General features: G+C 40.9%; 1 protein-coding gene across 4 annotated transcripts in view; it reads right to left on the bottom strand.

The window, feature by feature from the left end:
* Window positions 1-21,497, bottom strand: part of LOC126293296 (uncharacterized) — an 83,923-nt gene that overhangs the window by 52,681 nt on the left and 9,745 nt on the right. For all 4 annotated transcript variants that reach the window (XM_049986425.1, XM_049986426.1, XM_049986427.1 and 1 more), the window contains exons 3-5: window positions 16,481-16,682; window positions 14,696-15,000; window positions 8,254-8,439 (exon numbers count right to left, since the gene is read on the bottom strand). In XM_049986425.1, coding sequence (XP_049842382.1) covers window positions 8,254-8,439; window positions 14,696-15,000; window positions 16,481-16,682 — 693 coding nt within the window. The remainder of the gene's footprint in view (window positions 1-8,253; window positions 8,440-14,695; window positions 15,001-16,480; window positions 16,683-21,497) is intronic.

Below are 21,497 nucleotides of genomic sequence, written 5' to 3'. Positions count from 1 at the left end.
TTAGCAAGACTTAAAACGCAGTCTTCATGTTTCATTATTAACAGTGTTTTACCTTACAGCGCTACATGTCCACTATCTTCGTTTCGCACTATTTCTGCAGTACAGGTTATTATTTTAACAAATTAATTACATTGCAATACTACACACAGTCACGGTATATTGATAATTTTTACTTATGGACTGTCTGACAGCAACTGAATAAAACACAATTTTAGTGCCATACACATTTCGCCTTTATTTTCTGCAAGGCATCATCAGTGGCAGGTTGCGTGGACAATTTCTTACATATTACACTGCTGTTGCATTTTTAGTGTTCTTCTTCTTATGAATGCCAATTTGCATTTTTTCCCCCACATTCCACAGCACTATGAACTGAATGCTTGTTTCAATGAAATGTTTTGGTTTCTGTTGCCCCAGAAATGCGTATGGCCCTAAAATTGTGTTTTATTCAGTTGCTATCAGATGGTCCATAAGTAAAAATTATCAATATACTGTAATATTACATGCAACTGAGGAAGCCAGGACTACAAAATTTGAAGATGTTATGCACAGTCAATTTAATAGTTAGTATTACCCATTAAACATCACAGAACAATCATGTCTGATGTAGCTAGCTGCAGAAAGGAATTTAAGTTTGCTAGGTTTGACTCCTCAGCTGAAATCGACATCTCCATGTATTTTAAACAGTAACTGAACTCTTCAACATAAAAGGTATTATCTGGAATACTTTAGCTGAGTTGCTCACACTTCACTGACTAATCTTCCTTTCTTTCTTTTTTTGACACATCTCTAGAACAGTGAATTTCAGACCAACAGTTATTGAGGAATTTCTGCTCCTTTCAATGTCCCCTATCACGCCTGCTAACTGTGGCCAAATTGTGAGAGATATAAATTCACATCACACTCTAGTGCTATGTGCATGTTTTAAATTAAACAAATTTTACTGTTAACAAGGAAAAGCTCTCAGCATACGTGCCTATGAAATTTGACGACTCTCTGTCCTTGGTGCATGCACAAGCTTGCTTTCTTTTCTCCCTACCCCTCTCCCCCCCCCCCCCTCCTCCTCCTCACTACATAAACTTTTTTTAAAGGAATGTGAATATGGAAAAGTCAACCAAAAGCATAACATCTCTCTCTTTGTGTTTTTGCAAAGACTCACTCATTTTCGTATTTCTTTGTCTGTAAGCCTACTCAGTATGTTAGAAGATATTCATTGTAGGAGCAGAGAAACCCTCTGCACTATGGATGAAAGCTGTTTTCCAGAGCACAAGTACACCCCCCCCCCCCCAAAAAAAAAACAATATGTAAAGGAAAATTAACTTTTTTTGTTTATGAAGACAACTCCTGGTAGAAAGTTTTCTCGTGTACCCTATTTACACTGATGTAGTATGAAATATTGAGACTTACAACTGATTATACACAAAGTTACAGACTGTAATGAAACTGGGCTTTGTTCAAAGTTTATTCTCATGCAAATATATATATATATATTTCCTCCAACTTAGTCATTTGAGCTAAAATTGTATGTATGTAGTCTCTGAATGCTATGACATTTTGTTTACACGGGGTAATTCTTATTAATGGTCAAAAACTCCTTAAGTGACATAGATGACTAAGACAAGTAAGTTAATATAAGACATGTGGGGCTACAAATGTTGGGAAGTATCTTGAAAGTTGATGAAAACTGTTGAACATGTGACATCACCAGATGACGTACCTCAACACACATGCAATGGTTGGGCTTGGGCATGAAGGGATGATGGGCTGGTGCAATACTCGAATTCGAGCAAACAGTGCAAATTTCTAATACCTTTTGTAAATATGGTCTGTTGTAAAAGTAGAATTTACAAACTTACTGCCATTACTACTACCAAGAAAATCTATTCTTATTTTGTGTCTCTTTCCTTTTCTTCCTTCTTTTTCTGTTTACAGACATCAGTTAATAAAGAAAACTGAAGTCATGTGCTGGTACAATGCAATTCAGAAACTTATACTCATTTACTTGTAACTCAATATGGTAGGCTTTTTGTACCAGCAAAGACTGCGAGATCGATATATAAAATAATAAATCTTACCTCAATATAAATGCATAATTGTCAAATGCAGTAAAAAAAATATTGCCTGCCAGAAGCAAGACTTGAAACCCAAGCCCCATGCACTAAATATGTGCACATAGGCCCAGAGCCACACTGATGTGAATACTTGACATTGGTTGGTATGATCAGGTGTGACAGACTGATGGGTTTAACTGCTGCACACGAGATGAGGTACGTCATCTCGTAACAACACATCTTTGGGGTGTTTCCTGATGTTAACGGCCTCATGTTTCTTACATTAAATTACTTGTCTCAGCGACACCTATGTCACTTGGGAGATTGTTTTGAACATTAATGAGGATCACTCCGTATACTCCATTCCACTAGTCGCTTAGTTACATGCATTATTCATTGAACAACAAAAATTCCGCTAAGATAACATTCCACTTAGTACATTTCAATAATAATCATTCTGAGTACAGTGCTTTTATATGCTATCAATCATAACTTTATCAAGAGAGGTAATATTTTTGCAAATTGAGATGCCATTTGAATCCAAGTGTACTTGTAATCACAATATATTGTGACGCTGCTGAAGAGATTATACACAATACATGCCACATTTTAACTTGGCCCTCTATCCACAATGTTCAACTGCAGCTCAGCAGGTAGGACTGCGCTCAGAGTGTTGACGAAACACAAACATACCATATCATCATTTCAGCTGCTGACATGTGAGCACCACTGTCATTATCTCATGTACCAAATACACTCCTGGAAATGGAAAAAAGAACACATTGACACCGGTGTGTCAGACCCACCATACTTGCTCGGACACTGCGAGAGGGCTGTACAAGCAATGATCACACGCACGGCACAGCGGACACACCAAGAACCGCGGTGTTGGCTATCGAATGGCGCTAGCTGTGCAGCATTCGTGCACCGCCGCCGTCAGTGTCAGCCAGTTTGCCGTGGCATACGGAGCTCCATCGCAGTCTTTAACACTGGTAGCATGCCGCGACAGCGTGGACGTGAACCGTATGTGCAGCTGACGAACTTTGAGCGAGGGCGTATAGTGGGCATGCGGGAGGCCGGGTGGACGTACCGCCGAATTGCTCGACACGTGGGGCGTGAGGTCTCCACAGTACATCGATGTTGTCGCCAGTGGTCGGCGGAAGGTGCACGTGCCCGTCGACCTGGGACCGGACCGCAGCGACGCACGGATGCACGCCAAGACCGTAGGATCCTACGCAGTGCCGTAGGGGACCGCACCGCCACTTCCCAGCAAATTAGGGACACTGTTGCTCCTGGGGTATCGGCGAGGACCACTCGCAACCGTCTCCATGAAGCTGGGCTACGGTCCCGCACACCGTTAGGCCGTCTTCCGCTCACGCCCCAACATCGTGCAGCCCGCCTCCAGTGGTGTCGCGACAGGCGTGAATGGAGGGACGAATGGAGACGTGTCGTCTTCAGCGATGAGAGTCGCTTCTGCCTTGGTGCCAATGATGGTCGTATGCGTGTTTGGCGCCGTGCAGGTGAGCGCCACAATCAGGACTGCATACGACCGAGGCACACAGGGCCAACACCAGGCATCATGGTGTGGGGAGCGATCTCCTACACTGGCCGTACACCTCTGGTGATCGTCGAGGGGACACTGAATAGTGCACGGTACATCCAAACCGTCATCGAACCCATCATTCTACCATTCCTAGACCGGCAAGGGAAATTGCTGTTCCAACAGGACAATGCAAGTCCGCATGTATCCCGTGCCACCCAACGTGCTCTAGAAGGTGTAAGTCAACTACCCTGGCCAGCAAGATCTCCGGATCTGTCCCCCATTGAGCATGTTTGGGACTGGATGAAGCGTTGTCTCACGCGGTCTGCACGTCCAGCACGAATGTTGGTCCAACTGAGGCGCCAGGTGGAAATGGCATGGCAAGCCGTTCCACAGTACTACATCCAGCATCTCTACGATCGTCTCCATGGGAGAATGGCAGCCTGCATTGCTGCGAAAGGTGGATATACACTGTACTAGTGCCGACATTGTGCATGCTCTGTTGCCTGTGTGTATGTGCCTGTGGTTCTGTCAGTGTGATCATGTGATGTATCTGACCCCAGGAATGTGTCAATAAAGTTTCCCCTTCCTGGGACAATGAATTCACGGTGTTCTTATTTCAATTTCCAGGAGTGTACCTTCACCTACATCCATACTCCACAAGTCACCGTACGGTGCATTGTGCAGGATATCCTGTACCAATACCACTCATTTTCTTCCCTGTTCTAAACACATAACACGAGGGAAAAAGTGACTGTCTAACAGCCTCCATACAAACATTAATTTCTTATCTTCATGATTCTGACATTCATCACACCAACTAGAAATCCTGTCTAAGATATCTCTTATATTCCTGAAGTTACTCAATGATGATACCTTCCCATACACAAAGCATCATCCGTAAATAGCTGAAAATTGCTGCTAACCCAGTCCTTCGGATCATTTCTGTGTATAGAGAATACGAGCAGTCCTATCGGATTTCCCTTGAGCACTCTTCACAAAACCGCCATCTCTGATGAACACTTGCCGTCAAGGACAATGTACTGCATTCTGTTACTTAAACAGTCTGAGCCACACTCATATCTGGGAAACTAAACTGTATACTCAGACCTTTGTCAATAGTCTGCAGGGTGGCACTGTGTGAAACACCTTCTGGAAATCTAGGAATATGAAATCTGCCTGTTATCCTCAGTCCATGTTTCACAGGATATCATGCGAGGAAAGGGCAAGCTGAGTTTTGCATGAGCAATGTTTTCTAAGTTCGTGTCAATTTGTGGACAGAACTTTTATATCTCAAGGAAATTCATTATATTTGAACTCAGAATATATTCAAGAATTCTGCAGTACACTGATGTTAAGGATATTGGTGTGTAATTTTGCAGGTCTGTTCTGTGTAAATGAGTCACCCGCACTTTTTTCCAGCTGCATGGGATTTAGGGCTGGGAGAGAGAGTCACGATAAACGCAAGTTAAGTAAGGAGTAAATGCCATTGAGTACTCACTGTAAAACTGAGCACAGATATCACCCAGATCTAGCGACTTATTTATTTTCAACTATTTCCATTTCTGCTCCACACCACTGAGGTTCTATTTCTATATCCTCTGTGTGGAAGGCTGTACAACCCTCAAATGAAGGTATGTTTATACAATCCTCCTTTGTGAATGATTTTTTAAACATAAAATTTAAACCTTTTGCTTTCTTTTATTGCCAGTACTGACTACTGAGAAGTGACTGGATAGAAGCCTCAGACCTGCTTAGTGAGTTTACTTATGACCAGAATTGTCTTGTTTTCTTGGCTAGATATTTGGTACGGTATGATTATGGGAGTAGTTCTACACTTTGCACATTGATCTTATGGATGCACAAGTTTCTACCAAATTCTGCCTCTCAACATTTTGGCATTATTTTTTGAACCAAGAGTGCAGCCATCTCTGAACTTTCTAAATTTGATTATTAAACCACAGAAGGTCCTTTCCATTATTAATTCACTTACTTGACACTTACATCTCCAGAGAATGATTTACAATCATTAAACTTTGCCTATAATTCCCTTACACGTCATATTGGAGGTAAATTATGCCCATTCATGGGAGAAGATGAGACTGTGGAGGAGATTATAGGACAGAGGGGGTGGAAACTGTTGGATGAAGGGTGTGGGGAAGTATGTTGTCATAGGCTGAGGGCGGGATCATTATAGGAGTGGAGAACGTATTGTAAGGATAACTCCCTTTTGTGCAATTCAGAAAAGCTGCTGAGGGACAGTAGGATCCAGATGGCTCACAGTGAAGCAACCGTTGAAATAAAGTGTGATATGTTCAAGTGCATGTTTTGTCACAGTGTGGTCTAATTTGTTCGAGGACACAGTTTTATGGTGGCTGTTCATCCTGGTGGACAGCTGGTTGGTAGTTATACCAATATAAAAAGCAGTGAAATGATTGCAGCAGACTGGTAAATGACGTGGCTGCTTTCACAGGTGGCCTGCCCCCTGATGGGGTGGGATAAACCTGTGACAGGACTGGAATAAGAAGTGACAGATGGGTGAAATGGGCAGGTTTTGCACCTGGGTTTTCCCCAGAGATATGATCCCTGCGGCAAGGGGTTGGGATTGGAAGTGGCAAAGAGATGGACAAAAAAGGAGAGAAGTGGAGAAAGATGGGCAGATGTGTTAGCATGTTCTCATCAGCAGTGCAGAAATACCCAGATGTCTACGTGGCGTGCTTTCAACTGCCACCCGACGCTGCTCTTGTTGGCAGTCTAGTCTCTGCACACTCCTCCAGACAGCATTCATCTCTCTCCCACTAGGACACTACTATCCCTTTCCCTTCCTCTTCCCCTCCAGATTGCTGTTTGCATCCCAAGTGACGTTACACTCTGGCCCGAGATGCTGGAGTGGTCAGTTTTGTGTGTGTGTGTGTGTGTGTGTGGGGGGGGTGGGGGGGGGGGGGGGCACGCATGTGCCTGTACATACTGACGAACGCTGTGGCTGAAAGTTATATGTGAGTGCCTTTTAATCATATTTTTTCCTACATTGTTGTTAGAGTATTAAGTAGCTACTGGAATCAAATCTTAACAGAAACTACATAAATTAAAACACGTAACACCGATGCCGGCTCTCATTCTAGTATAGTACTGACCCCAGCCAGCAAAGCAGGTATCGAGTGAAGGTACTGCCGAAACAAAGTGGAGACAAGACACAGCACAGCTCTACAGTAGTGACGCTGTAGAAGTCAGTAGCTACTACTTGTCGGTGGCTGAGGAAAATCAGCTGGAAGTCTGTGGCATTTGGAGCGCTTTAACTAGGTGGAACCCCAAGAATTTTAATAAACTATTGGATTGGTGCATAAGTTCATAGCGGTTTTCCATAAATTTTATAAACATAATCAATAAATATAACAGAGATTTTAGTCATGAATAATCTTCTCCTTCACTATTTTGAACAGTCTGCCAATGCCGGGTAACTTTTGAATTCTACGACAGTACAAATCACGTGGTTTTGAGGCAAAGAACTCATTGAGTCACATTTGGGGTGCATTTTCATCCAGAAAGGATATCCCTTGAATGTTGTTCGACAGATAGTAGAAAAGTTGAAAATCTGAGGGCACAATATCAGGTGAATAGGGAGGGTGTGGAATGGCTTCCCAAAACACCTCCTGTAAAATGTTTTTTATCAGTCTAGCAGAACTCTGGTGGGCATTATCGTGGAATGGCATGACTTCATACAGTCTTCCTGGTCATTGTTCCTGGATTGTGTCTGAAAGGCATCTCAGTTATTGACAATAAATGTCAGCAGTGATGGTTACACCTCGGGGAAGCAATTCATAGCACACCACACTGTCGCTGTTCCACCAGTTACATAACATTACCTTTTGTGGATCCTTCATACACTGAGTTGCTACTTTGTTTGGGCTAAACCATTACTTTCTTTTCCTTATGTCAGCCTATAGACACCATTTCTTACCACCAGTAATGCTACAGGATGGGAATGGTCTGTGCTGTTTACGAGCCAATTGACGATGACCAATAAGAGATACACATATGGCCACCCGCACCCGTTGATTTCTGTGATTCTAGCTTAAAGCATGCGGTAGCATAACATGATTTTTGAACCTTCCCATTGCATGCAAATGTCATGCCATGGAAGAATGATCACAGTTCATCACATTTGCCAGTTCTCAAGTACACGTATGTGGATCAGTGTGTATTAATGCGTTTAAATGATCTTCACCAAACCCTGAAGGTCTCCTTGACCATGGAGAATCACTTAAGTCAAAACGATCCTCCTTCAACCATTTTCTTGCTGTTCTCTGTCCAGTGTCATTATCCTGTACATGACAAAAATGTTTCTGGTAGCCTCTGCTGCTGTCACTCCTCTATGGAACTAAAATAGAATAACATGTCCTGAAATTTTCCTATTTCTCCACTTGGCACTCCATTTTCTAGTGTCCACAGCTCCACACTATCCTCACGTTACAAAATGACAATTTTTAAACTCAAATATCAACAGTGAATTACAAATAAAAAATGACAATCGATAAATAAACCCATAGCAACCAGAAGACTAACACGCGAAACAAAAATGCTGTGAGCTTATGCACTAACCTAATACACACCCAATGGACTATACATTCATGAAAAATTGTGTGTGTTCACCAAATAACTTACTTAAATGCCAGAGCAGCTGTGCCAGGTGGTACTGGATCAAGGATTGACATATCAAGTTCCTCCAACTTCTTGAGGCTTCCCAGGGCAATGAATGCCTCTGTCAATTCATCACGGACTATGTCAAAATCATAAAGCTGCAGACGTTCCAAGCTGTCAGCAAGAACTGTCAGCAATGGCAGGACACACCTGCATATATAAAGAAATGGGTCTCCTGAAAATATTTTCCTCCTGTCACTTATCAGAAGCACCTCGCCCCCCTCCAAAAAATAAACAAACAACAACAACAACAACAACAACAACAATCACTACCTTCCATCTGTATCTATATAGCAGACATATGCAGTACATTTATAATATGTGATGAATGTCATTGCATAAAACAAAAATAAATTGGATAAATATTAATATCCAGTTTTCTGATCCATTCCACTGATGTGGCATTGCCATTCATAAAATCATTCCACATGCCCTTATAGCATTGTATGAAACACTCCTCTGTTATCTGTGTGATACACTGTTTCAGTGCGCCGCAGTCATAACTCTTGAGGCTCCACAATATCCCAATGATAGAGTGAGTCAGACCACCGACCACATCCAGTGCAGATTCTACACGGTGATCCATTATTATATCGCATTTTTATGTTACTGCTATTCTATCAGAAACGATGTAAGATTAATCACTCTACCATTATATTATGTTCTATTCTATGTCATTATGTAAATATTACATATTTGTTTGTTGCAGCTCTAACCATAAATTAAATGAAGGTGGTGCAAAGGCTACACTTTTCTGACCATGTTCAGATCGCAGCTAGGATGGAATTATGGCAGTCGCCTGTAATGGTGCAATGATGGTGGAGATGGAAGAGGGAAAGACACGTGACTCTGCACGTGAAAATGATAAAAAGACAAAAAAATGGTTCAAATGGCTCCGAGACTTAACTTCTGAGGTCATCAGTCCCCTAGAACTACATAAACCTAACTAACCTAAGGACATCACACACATCCATGCCCGAGGCAGGATTCGAACCTGCAACCGTAGCGGACTATAGCGCCTAGAACTGCTCGGCCACTCTGGCCGGTGATAAAAAGACAGCATGTGAATTTGATGTGTACTGGTTCGGTTACTCACCAAAGGGTGCTGGGCCCCCAACAAGAGTTGTGACTGAAGAACCTGAAGCCGACGATGCTATGGCATTTGTGCAATGCCCCACAAAGTCCCTGACACAACAACAGATGGAAAGTGGCTCATCACATGGTCAGTCCAACAGACAATAAAGCAGATAAACTGGAGACCATGGAAACCACATATTGTCAAAGCATTGTCACCAGTAAATTGTGATGTGAGGATGGAGTTTGCCGAATCCACATTACAATGGGTGGAAGAAGAACCAGATACACTGAGTAATATTTTGTTGTCAGATGAAGCCATGTTCCATGTAGGTGGGTTCATAAATCGCCGTAACTGCCATTAATGGGGTCCTAGTAATGACAATCCTGGAGTTACGATTCGAAAATTGCATTCGTGTCCTTCACTGACTGTGTGGTGTGGTATTCATGATGATACTCTTATTGGTTCTTACAGTCTTCGTGAAACAATGAATGTACAGAGGTATGTGCATATGCTACGAACTTTTGTTCATTCCACTATTTTAACCTGGACAGTGTGGGCAATGTGCACTTTATGCTTTTTCCCCATTTTCCATCGATTTTGCACAAATGGCTTAACAATGCTTTTCCAGGCCACATTAATGGACATCACGGAAATATAGAGTGGCCACCAATTCTGAGAAGTCCAGACTTGACCCCACTGAATTTTTTTCTCTCAAGATATTTGAAAGAGAACGTGTATGCCAGAAAATCATTTGACTGACACTTTAGAAGCTGTCATCAGGGAAGAGTGTGTGTCCAGGTACCAAATGATATGCTGCAATGGTGTGTCAGGAATGTCGCACTCCGACTACAACAGTCTGTTACTAATGCTGGTGCCTATGTGGAGATAAGAAATGGCAAGGACTGTAGTATATAAGAGAATTGGAAGCTACCATGTAAATAAAAATAGGGATATAATAGTGGATCACACTGTATTTAATTTGATCCACAGTTCCCTGTCAAGTTTGAAACCCACAGCATGACAGTTACTTTTCTCTAACCATTCCATTCTTTGTAATTTCTGATGTGCTGGCTGTTCTTCTTCCAGAGATCTCTTACTCTGGTGTAACTTGTAGTTAGCTGTGCAGCATACACTAGCAGCACGTGTCCCAAATGAAACCTATTTCTTCATAAAGCACATATGTTGTGATAAATGGGTAGTTCCTTATTCTCTTGTATATTGTGGTAATCCCTAACCAGGGTCACAGTTCTATGAAACTGTGGTGGGCAGATATTGCTTAGTAGAGGACACGAGTAGACAGGAGTTGGTCTGATTGAACCAATAATCATGTGCACTGTTGAGACTGGTATGACAGCTATTACACCACACTGAAGCACAATACTCTGCAGCCAAATAAAAACATTGCAGGTGATGTATGCAAGGTCTCTATTGAAGCCCCCCCTCCCCCTTCCCCCTACCTCTCTGAATAATGTTGTTGCAAGTTTGTATCTTGGCTAATGTGTTTCCAAATGTTTTTTTATAAGATGAAGTGTAAATCCAGCTCACATCTGCAGTAAAATACTGTGGATAACGCTAAATGAGTGGTCTGGAAAGATTTGAAGAGCACGCACTTACATCGGCCCCATATCAACTGAAATGCTTTTTTAGAGACATGGATGACACTTGTCAGGTGGCCCCACAGGAGGGGAAAGCTCGATGTTTTCTTGGACCACCTAAACTCATGCCACACTAACATTACATTCACCATGGAACTGGAGAAAGATGGACTACTCCCTTTCCTAGATGTACTAGTTAAGAGGAAGGGAGATGGTACCTTCAGTCATGGTGTGTACTGCAAACCCACTCATACCAACTTGTACAGCAGTTGCCACCACCCGGCACAGAAAAACGGTGTACTCAGAACACTGGTTCACTGGGCATGAACTCTGTCAGATCTGGATAATTTGGTGACGGAGATAGAACATTTACAATCTATATTCAACAAAAATGGACACTCTTCTCAAGATGTTCAAAAAGCACTGGATCCTGTTTCCCCACCAGTAGTTCCTGTACAGATACAGGAATAAACACAAAAGGTTGCACGTCTGCCATACGTTGGGCTGATATATGCCAAAATCAGCAGAATTCTCCTCAAACATAACATTAAAAACATGTTCCATCCACCCACAAATATTATGGCTCTGTTAGGGAGTGTGAAGGATGACCTGCAACTACAGAAACCAGGCTTTTACCACGTACCATGTAAATGTGATACGGCACACATCGGCCAGACAACCAGGACTGTGGACATCAGGTGCAAAGAGCACCAAAGGCACACCTGACTGAGACAGGCAACCAAGTCAGTGATTTGCAGAGCATTGTTTGGAACTCAAACATTTTACGAAGTATAATGATGCCAAGATTTTAACACAAACATCAAGATACTGGGACAGTGTCATCAAAGAATCTATTGAGATTAAGATCACAGAGAATCTCATTAACCAGGACACCGGTTTCCAGCTGAGCACTCTATCTTCTGAAGACGCAATGTAGGCAGCATCCAGACCCCAAGGGACACAAATATAAAGATGGAATTAGGGATAACAGCCCAGTACATGTAACACAGGCCGGAAAGTGAAATAGTACATCAGACAATGGACAGAATACCTGTGGACGTTCTTCTGAGTCTTGAGCAACAATTTGAACAGAATTGCTCTGAAAATAATGCTCCGCCGCTCCTGGGAGGGGGGGAACAGAACTTCAGACGGAATGCCTAACACAGCACACCATGATAACACAATGTCCTAATTCACAGGACGACTCAGATGACGACAATCGGAAGATAAAACATCTTGCACAGCTTGGACGCCATTCAGAACTTAATTCAGCTATACTGACAACAGATAATAACCACAAAATAGACGCACAGCGTTGGGAACAGCCACTACTATCGGTCGTCATACACCATGGACAGAGCGCCAGACGCGGTGCAGACTGCAGAGGGTATGCCTAGCACAACATGGGCATAAATACCAGACTCGTTCCACACTGGAATCAGTTTCTAACAGTACCTGAAGAAGACTGTGAGTCATGCAGTTGAAATAGCATGCAGAAAAGTCATGAATAACCAGTAGAAACCTGATTAATCAACATAATATGAAATATTACTCAATATTACATACAGTAGTAAGTGGAAGAAAACCAACCCAGTCACACTGTAAATTAGCTTTGAAAAGAAGCTATACCCCACAGGGAAAGAAAGAGTTCAGTCAATATTAAATAGGGAAAAAAAGGCTCAGTCCAATAGGTGCCAAACTTAATGGAATCTGTAGATTAGCAGAATGCTTATTTACATGGTCTCAGCTCTGTCTTTCTCAATACAGTGTAAAAGGATTAAGAAAGATTAATGTAAAGCAATATTTAACAATTAAGTACAGAGTTTGAGTACAAATATGGGATGGAGTGAAAGAAGCTGTTTTTCGGAAAACAGCTATGGCAATACCTGGTATATCAAAAAGTGAGATCAGTGAGGCTTCAGTTACTGGGAATGCCCACATTGGTGAGAGAGGGAAACATGGATACAGGCCCTGGAAATTAATGCATTCAACAGTGCTATCTCTCCTCTTTGACTGCGTAAGTGAAATGGCTATTTTCTAGCAAATCTGAAGAGCAATTTCGTAATAATGGAGTAGCTGAGAGGCACACAAATAGCATCACTTGAAACCACATAATTTATAGATTAGGAAATATGCTTGCTTACATACAAGATGGCAGCAGTACTGGTGTACTAAGTGTCGCCAAAAACAAGAAAAATCTACCCTCTGGAAAAAGTTTTATATTTGCTCACGAAGACTTCAAGTAGAAACAAAAACAAACAACTATCTTCACAACAGCACAGTTATTTCATATTTTATTACAAAAATGATTATATGTAATTTATAAATAATTAAATTACAAATGATAGTCTTGAAAACACCATGGCACATGAAGTCCAATATTGTAGCCTCTGCACCACCATCTTCTTTCTTTCCTTATTTTGCTTGCCAGTCTCTTTCTGTCCTTTGACACAGCAAGCTTCAGCACATGGCGTTTACTTTGCTGCCAGTGAGTGGCACCTTTTTGTTTTTGGAAAATGATGACCAGAATTTTGATGTTAGATCTTATTGCAGAATGTCCCCTCCTGCAGCTACCAAGCCCATGCTAACTTTTTTTGTTTTGTTTTTAATTCCACTAGATATATCTTTTGCTTGGCGACATCTTTGTAGAGAAAAACGCCATTCATAGAATACATTAATACAACACCAAAGAAAAGTTTTTTCCAGCACTTCGTTGTTTTGCTCACGAATGGGCTGTAGCTGTAAAGCTGATTGACATGTTCTACACAAGTCTTTTTCATGTTATAATCTATGACAGTGTTAGCTTTATTGTTTTTGTAAGACTTCTGTTTAAAAATACATAAACCTCTTTGGTGGTTGCTGATGTTTTGTGAGGAGGCAATAGACACCATGTTTATTTTTCCATTTGAACACTGGAATAGCATCCACCCCCCACCCCCCTTTGTGTGATTATATATACTTTCAGCTTCCCTTTCTTTATAACTTGTTCATTGGCTCTTTCTTTTCTCCATAAGAGTTCCAACAGCTAGTTTCTGATTTTCCTACAGTGTGTTTAGTACAGGTGCACTTTTATATTGAGCTCCACTGCATCTAGTGTGCAAAATTTGAACTGCTACAGCTATCCTACAGTCAGCAGCTATGTAGCATGCGCAAAAACACATTTCACTAAATGGGACTGATGCATCTGTATGGAATACAGCAGATATGTGTGTGCCTGTGTCACGTACTGGCAGAGTGCCAAATATGTTAAGCATCACAGTGCCTCCTTTCTGGGGAGGCATAGCTATTAATAGTTAAAAGATACAGCCAAAATATACTCTCTAATGAGCTGGATATAATTCCAAAGTTCAGTTTATTCAAATAGGCTTACCTAACAATTAAGTCAACAGAGATAGAGATATTTTGTACAGATACATGTAGTATCATTGATGAATATACAGGCAAAGTGAAATGCCTGAAAATGGGGAGGAAAAGCACTGAACTAACAGAAATAAGTCATTGAGTCTCAACTGAATAATTTGAGAACTTTAAGTAAAAGATTTTTAACAAATTGCAAGCTAGCACGTTCACGAGAGAAAGGAAAAAGCCAAGAAGGAAAACCAAAAGGTTGTGGAAAAGGAAACCATATGTATGGATTTTGGCAAGAATCTGCTTCTGCCTAACATATTAATCCAGTGAAAGTCAAACGCATGAGACGCTACACAATCATATGAGAAATGGTTATAACACTCACCATTTTCCATCCATTGCCCACTTTATGCATATGGACTTAAGGGTGTTCCTCTTGGCATTCAGGAAGTATCTCAAATCATCCATACCGACAATCGTGCATCTGAAGTCTACCTCGGTTAGTCGTGGGCATCCGTCACCCAAAGGTCGCAGCACGGGTGTGTGTTCCGGGGAGTGTGTCTCTAGAGCCAGCACACGCAGGTGCTGTAAACGAGACACTGCCTCTGAAAATTTCTCTGACTTCAGCAATTCACTGGGTATCCACAGTGTGTGTAGTCTGGAGCACTTCTCAACCAAATTCTTCAGTACCTGCAATCAAACAGTTCCCCTACTATACAAACCTTTCCAAACAGAAGAATGGGAAATTTTGAGAGGAATGAAGCACCATTACTGGTTTAACCCATGTTTTCTGTGTGCTCTGACAAATACATATTATCAATTTTCATCAATGGAAGCAGTACAGCAAAATGACAGATGGATCATGGACAACTACATTGAGGGAAGTAAGTCAGTAATAGTGGGGAATAAAAGAAATGCAGCCACATCATCCACAATCATCAGACTGATTTACTGCTGGATAATAGATGTTGGTGCTCCCTACAAATATGTTTCAGACCCATCTGGCAAATCGTGAGTTCATTCTCACTGTGAATGTAGCAGCTGCTTCCACTACCCCAAGTTCTTTTTCAGTCCAAGAAAATGTTCTACATTTCAATAAAGTCGAAGTCTACCTGGTTTTTAATTGGCTATGTCCCTCCCACTAAGCATACATACATTGGAACAGAATAAAAATGCATGTGTGAAATGGTAACAATAACATAGCATTCAAAAGTAATTATTTTGTTCAGTAGCAGTTTATTTAATGGTAGCATACCCTATTAGAAACTTTATGGCTGGATTCAGAAGGAACTGTATGTATGGACAGCAAAAGATTCTAACATTTGCACAATTACAGAATACAAAAACAATGCCACTGATACATGTAATGGCCCACCCATAAACTGAGTGCTGCTTACAAAGTCTGGTCACACTGTTACCAGTTTGTGCATACGTCATGCAAAGGTGCTTATTTTGGCTAATAATATTCACAACTGGTATTTGAGTGAAAATGTTGCAAAATGGGACAAAGGACAGGGGAACACTAACAGTAACTGTGAATGACAAACCCAGAACCAGCCACTTCAAAGATAGCCAGCCCCCCCTCCCCCCAAATAGTCAGTTAGAAACTCTCTCTCTCTCTCTCTCTCTCTCTCTCTCTCTCTCTTGAATTGATCAGCTAGCTGTCACTTTTTCTTAACAATAAATGCAGCACAAGTTGTGGACATGAAAACATCCATGCGTACAGTATTTTCTACAAATTTTTGTGCATGCCCTTTTATTCCTGTGTGTTTGCCACTGCAAACAAGGAAAGAGGTATCAAGTGAATCAAGTATTAATCTGGCGGCTACATTTTTTCAATTATTTCAACTAGCTGTACAATTACAGTCATTTTAGGTTATGAGCCATAAGCAATAAATTCCTGGAAGAGACCAACACAAGGGTCCTAGCACAGCCTTCCTCTGCAGGCGACCAAATTTTAGCAAGGAATTTATAGTTCAAACAGAGGTCTGGAACAAAAAAATTGTATATCAGCTAAGAAGCTAGTAAATGATAGGAACTGTTGAATTGTGGAACAATTGGCATGTTTACTTAGCCCCTTTTACTTATCTACATAGATATAAAAGAAAAAACTGGTAGAAACAGAACCTCCAATATCAAGCAAGTGCACTTTAGAGAATGTAACACTTACCGAGTAGGTGAGCTTCTGCGCGACATGCAGACGCAGCTCGGACAGTCTCTGGCAGTTTTTGTATAGGGTACGGAAGACACGGGATGTGGCTCCCCGATACGTGCATACTTTGCGCAGGTTTGGGACATCACGGAAAGTCTGTATCGCCTCCCGGTCAGTTGTGCCACCTTTACAAGTGTGTGTGTCACTGGAAGGCCAGTACCTGTCACACAGTAATTTGTTGACAGCTCATTCCAGAACAGTATCTCCAACATGTGGGAAAGACAATCCTTACAATGTCAATACTCTGGAGCAGCCTATTTTTTAGCTTCTACATAATCAGGGGAAAAAATAAAAACAAAAAAAGGAGTGTACATCCTTTTACAGGTTTCCAATTCACTCAAGATTTATTGTTACATGAGTGCTACAGAGTATATGAAATGATTGCATTTACAGACCAATAACACAAGCAGTTCTTAGGTACTAGGTACCAAAACGTGCTGAAACACCCATTTTAGTAGGTTATGGGCAGCAATGCAGGTGCTGACTCTGGCGACCAGTCTCTTGTACAGATGACAAACACCATCCTGCGATGTGTAAAACCACATCTGCTCGACCTCTTCACGTAGTTCTGTAAGAGTAGTTGGTGGAATAGTCGCATAAGTCACTTTTAGTCCCATTGTATCCCACATGTGCTCAACTGGAGACAAGTCCTGAGGGGCTGGAGAACTTGTTTCATGTCTAGCAGAGCATGTTGAGTTTTATGGGCCCTTATAGGAGGCCATTTGTGGAAGACATTCTGAGGATGATGAAGAGGTGATTCGCACTGAGAAGAAATGGCTTCGTAACCAGAAGAAGGAATGGCTCTGACGGGGCTTACACATTCTTGTGTCTCGGTGGAGGAAGGCCACAGAATGGGAAGGGAGTGTAGAGGAGCCATCATTCATTCTTGTGAGTATGTTTCAACATGTTCAATAAACTACTGTTGAAGGAAAAGAAATGTGGTGTTTAGTTTTTGGGTGACCATTATATTTAGTAGTTAAATAGTATAGTGTGTAGAATAAGCAATCAAATATTATTGTCGGAAGGGTTGAATGTATATGGAGAGAGAATAGTGCTCCTACACTATGTGATCAAAAGTTTCCGGACACTTGGATGAAAATGACTTACAAGTTCGTGGTGCCCTCCATCGGTAATCCTGGAATTCAATATGGTGTTGGCTCACCCTTAGCTTTGACAACAGCTTCCACTCTCACTGGCATATGTTCAGTCAGGTGCTGGAAGCTTTATTGGAGGAATGCTAGCCCATTCTTCACAGAGTGCTGCACTGAGGAGAGGTACTGATGTTGGTCGGTGAGGCCTGGCACGAAGTCGGCTTTCCAAAACATCCCAAAGGTGTTCTATAGGATTCATGTCAGGACTCTATGCAGGCCAGACCTTTACAGGGATGTTATTATCATGTAATCACTCTGCCACAGGCCGATGAACAGGTGCTTGATTGTGTTGAAAGATGTAATCGCCATTTCCAAATTGCTCTTCAACAGTGGGAAGCAAGAAGGTGCTTAAAACATCAATGTAGGCCTGTGCTGTGATAGTGTGAGACACAACAACAAGGGGTGCAAGCCCCCTCTATGAAAAACACGACCACACCGTTAAAACCACTGTGTCCGAATTTTACTGTTGGCACTACACACGCTGGCAGATGACATTCACCGGGCATTCGCCATACCCACACCCTGTCATTGGATCACCACATTGTGTACCATGATTCATCACTCTACTCAACATTTTTCCATTGTTCAATCATCTAATGTTTACACTCCTTACACCAAGCAAGGTGCCGTTTGGCATTTACCGGCGTTATGTGTGGCTTATGAGAAACCGCTTAACCATGAAATCCAAGTTTTCTGACCTCCCTACTAACTGTCATAGTACTTGCAGTGGATCATGATGCAGTTCGGAATTCCTTGATGCTCTGGATAGATATATGCCTATTACACATTACAACCCTCTTCAATTGTTGGCAGTCTGTCAGTCAACAGACAAGGTCGGCCTGTAAGCTTTTATGCTGTATGTGTCCCTTCATGTTTCCACTTCACTATCACATCGGAAACAGTGGACCTAGGGATATTTAGGAGTATGTAAATTTCATGTACAGATGCACGACACAAGTGACACCCAATCACCTGACCATGTTCGAAGTCCATGAGTTCTGTGGAGTGCTGCATACTGCTCTCTCACAAAGTCTAATGACTACTGAGCACAATGCACCTATTATGAAAAACGTATGTTTCTAGGGGTGTCCGGACCCTTTATATCACATAGTGTAGGTACACCACAGATGTATATTAGTAAGGGGAAATCCCAAATGACTAGCCTGCCTTTTTCTAAAAGTTCTTTGTTCCTAAAAGTGAGAAGTGAGGAGGTGTGGATATCAGTGCTTGAAGAAAGCCTCCAATATACAGGCAAATGAAATATCAGTTTGGAGCCGTCAAGTAGGTTTTTAATTGAACCGTCATTACATATAATGTTGGTCACATATTCTACAGCTACTCAACAGCCAGCTTTTGCCAGAGATGACACAAACATCAAGCTGTTGCTTTATCTGGTTAATGGTCAATTGTACAAAGGAAGCTTCTTATGTTGAGTCATACCTACTGGATGTAGCTTCATGCTGCTGTTGGCAGAACTGAGTACAGTGGCTACAGAGGTGTGAGACTGTAAGTTAACAAGGTAACTGTGACCAAGTATCTTTATAACAAGTGCTAAACAGTGGGAGTGTTGTCAGAATGTTACCATACGAAGTTAAATGACATTGTTTTGTAAAGTCAAGCTCTCTTGCATGTGGGATAATGATCTTAATAATTACTTATATTTATCGTGCTTCTGTTATTACAGATTTTCATTTTGTAACTTGTGAATGAATGCCATTCTTCTATTTGTTCAGTCCTTTGATTCACGTTTCACAGTTCTATATGTTAATTCTGAAGCTACGTAATATATTCTGGGTAAAGCAAATGCATTCCACTAAATGAACAAAACCAGCTTACTGTCAAGGTTTTTATGATGTGCAATGAACAGTACAATGACTAAGCATCATAGATAACTGTTTACGTTAATTAATCCTCAGAGGATACACTATGGTGAAACTAATTACAGTGAAGACAGTTTTGTTAGTTATGTCTATTCAAGTCAAAGAATTTCATATTCAAAGTTTAAACTTTGGTGAAACATTCCAGTTAACTTCAATTTACTATAATCACTATTATAAAATTTAGGCACTAGTAAATTCACTTCACCCTTTTATGGTGTTCACTCCTATTCCCAGCCATCTTGTCAGAGTGCAGGTTATAGTGAAGCTAACTATTTGTCTATTCCCCCTCTATTGTTTTTTGATACAAAACCTATAGGTGTAGTACCATAAATGCATTGTTTTCTCATAAGATACAATTTGCAGAATTATATTATAAGCAGCTACTAGACTATCATTTCAGCCCAATGCCTCAGGGTCAATTCAAGGTCATTGCTAATTAACACCTGAAACAAGAGAAAAGAATTGGTAACATCGGTCTCCCCACCCCCTTTCACATGGATGCATGCATGTGATGCTTTAAATTTAAATAAAACTGTAAAATAGTTACTGAAGATTAGTAAGAACTTCAATATCTATCAGGTTGAGTGTAGATGCTGTTATAAATCACATACCCAACTACATATGATTTAAGCTTTTCCATATAGTTTACTGTCCATTTAATCATTCACTGAACTGTTGACTGACTGGTGGGCGACAAGTTATTATGTTGAATTAATAAAATGAGTTGCGCCCCCAACAGTGGATAATATCACACTACAAATTTAATTATTTAATAGATTAACTGGAAAGCACCAGACTGTGTTCACAGCTATCACTGAAATACCCTCACCAAACAATGGCAGAACATTCAAGTTCCACAATAGTATCTGAGACACTGCGCAAAATTAATTGGAGTACAAACAGTGCTAGAATATTTCTAGCAAGTGCAATTAGACCATTTGTCATACAACTAACTCTTCCCAACTCTGATTGTACCAAAGTACCAACTGAAAACTGCCTGACTGCTGACAAAAGACTAAAACAAGCTTGGGTAGTGACCTTATAGACTGTCACTCCCTCCAGAAAACTGCCACCCTTCTCCAACACTCACCAACACCCGAACACACAAATTGCGCCCATCGACTTCACATAAGAGCCTGATGTGATCACCATCCTTTTATACAACTTTCTAGACACAAGTTTTGATAAAAAAAATTCTGTTCACACTATTCGCTGTGCACTGAAACTTAACACTGTAAACATAATAATAATAATAATAATAGTAATAATAATAAAAACCAGTTGCCACAGTTTGCCCTCAAATCAAAGTTTAAATATTTACAATTTGTTCTTGTTTATTCTCGTGGTCCCTTTACTACTTACGGTAAAATTATGAATGTTACATCAAATTTATAATATTCCGTCTCTTCTTCCCATTGCTGTTATTAGAAAGTATGTATCTTTAATGAAATTTATATTATGGACAAAACCGTGCAAATTTTTCATAAAATAATAAATCTTGACATCTAAATGGCATGTGTGCAGAACAGGACTTGCTGCCAGCACATACTGCCTCACTTTCAGTGTATCTGTCTTCGTTAATAAGATTGCCGATTTCAATTTATGTGCTTCTCACAGTTGAATTATTAAAGTCATTGTTCACCTAAGTTGTGCCATCAATGTGTGTTATTCAGCTCTACAAACCGAGTGCTCGATCTCTTTCTGGGATAAATACTTTGAAAGTTATAAATCACTTAGCGTGTTAGTTATATTTAAATCTATTTGTATCTTTACTCGTATATCATTTCCTGATCATATATTTATACCATTGGATTCATAATTAAAATACCTTTCACTTGACACCTCATGCTACCCTGTGCTCAGCACAGGTCATGCTGCACATGCATAGATAAGTGCAATGCAACCTGAAAGTTTTAACAGCTACCACACTCTGACATCATGACT

Source organism: Schistocerca gregaria, chromosome 10, assembly GCF_023897955.1.
Source record: "Schistocerca gregaria isolate iqSchGreg1 chromosome 10, iqSchGreg1.2, whole genome shotgun sequence".
In the NCBI taxonomy this organism is placed as follows: domain Eukaryota; kingdom Metazoa; phylum Arthropoda; class Insecta; order Orthoptera; family Acrididae; genus Schistocerca; species Schistocerca gregaria.
Note: the sequence above shows the minus strand (reverse complement) of the source record. Positions and strands in the feature narration are given on the sequence as shown.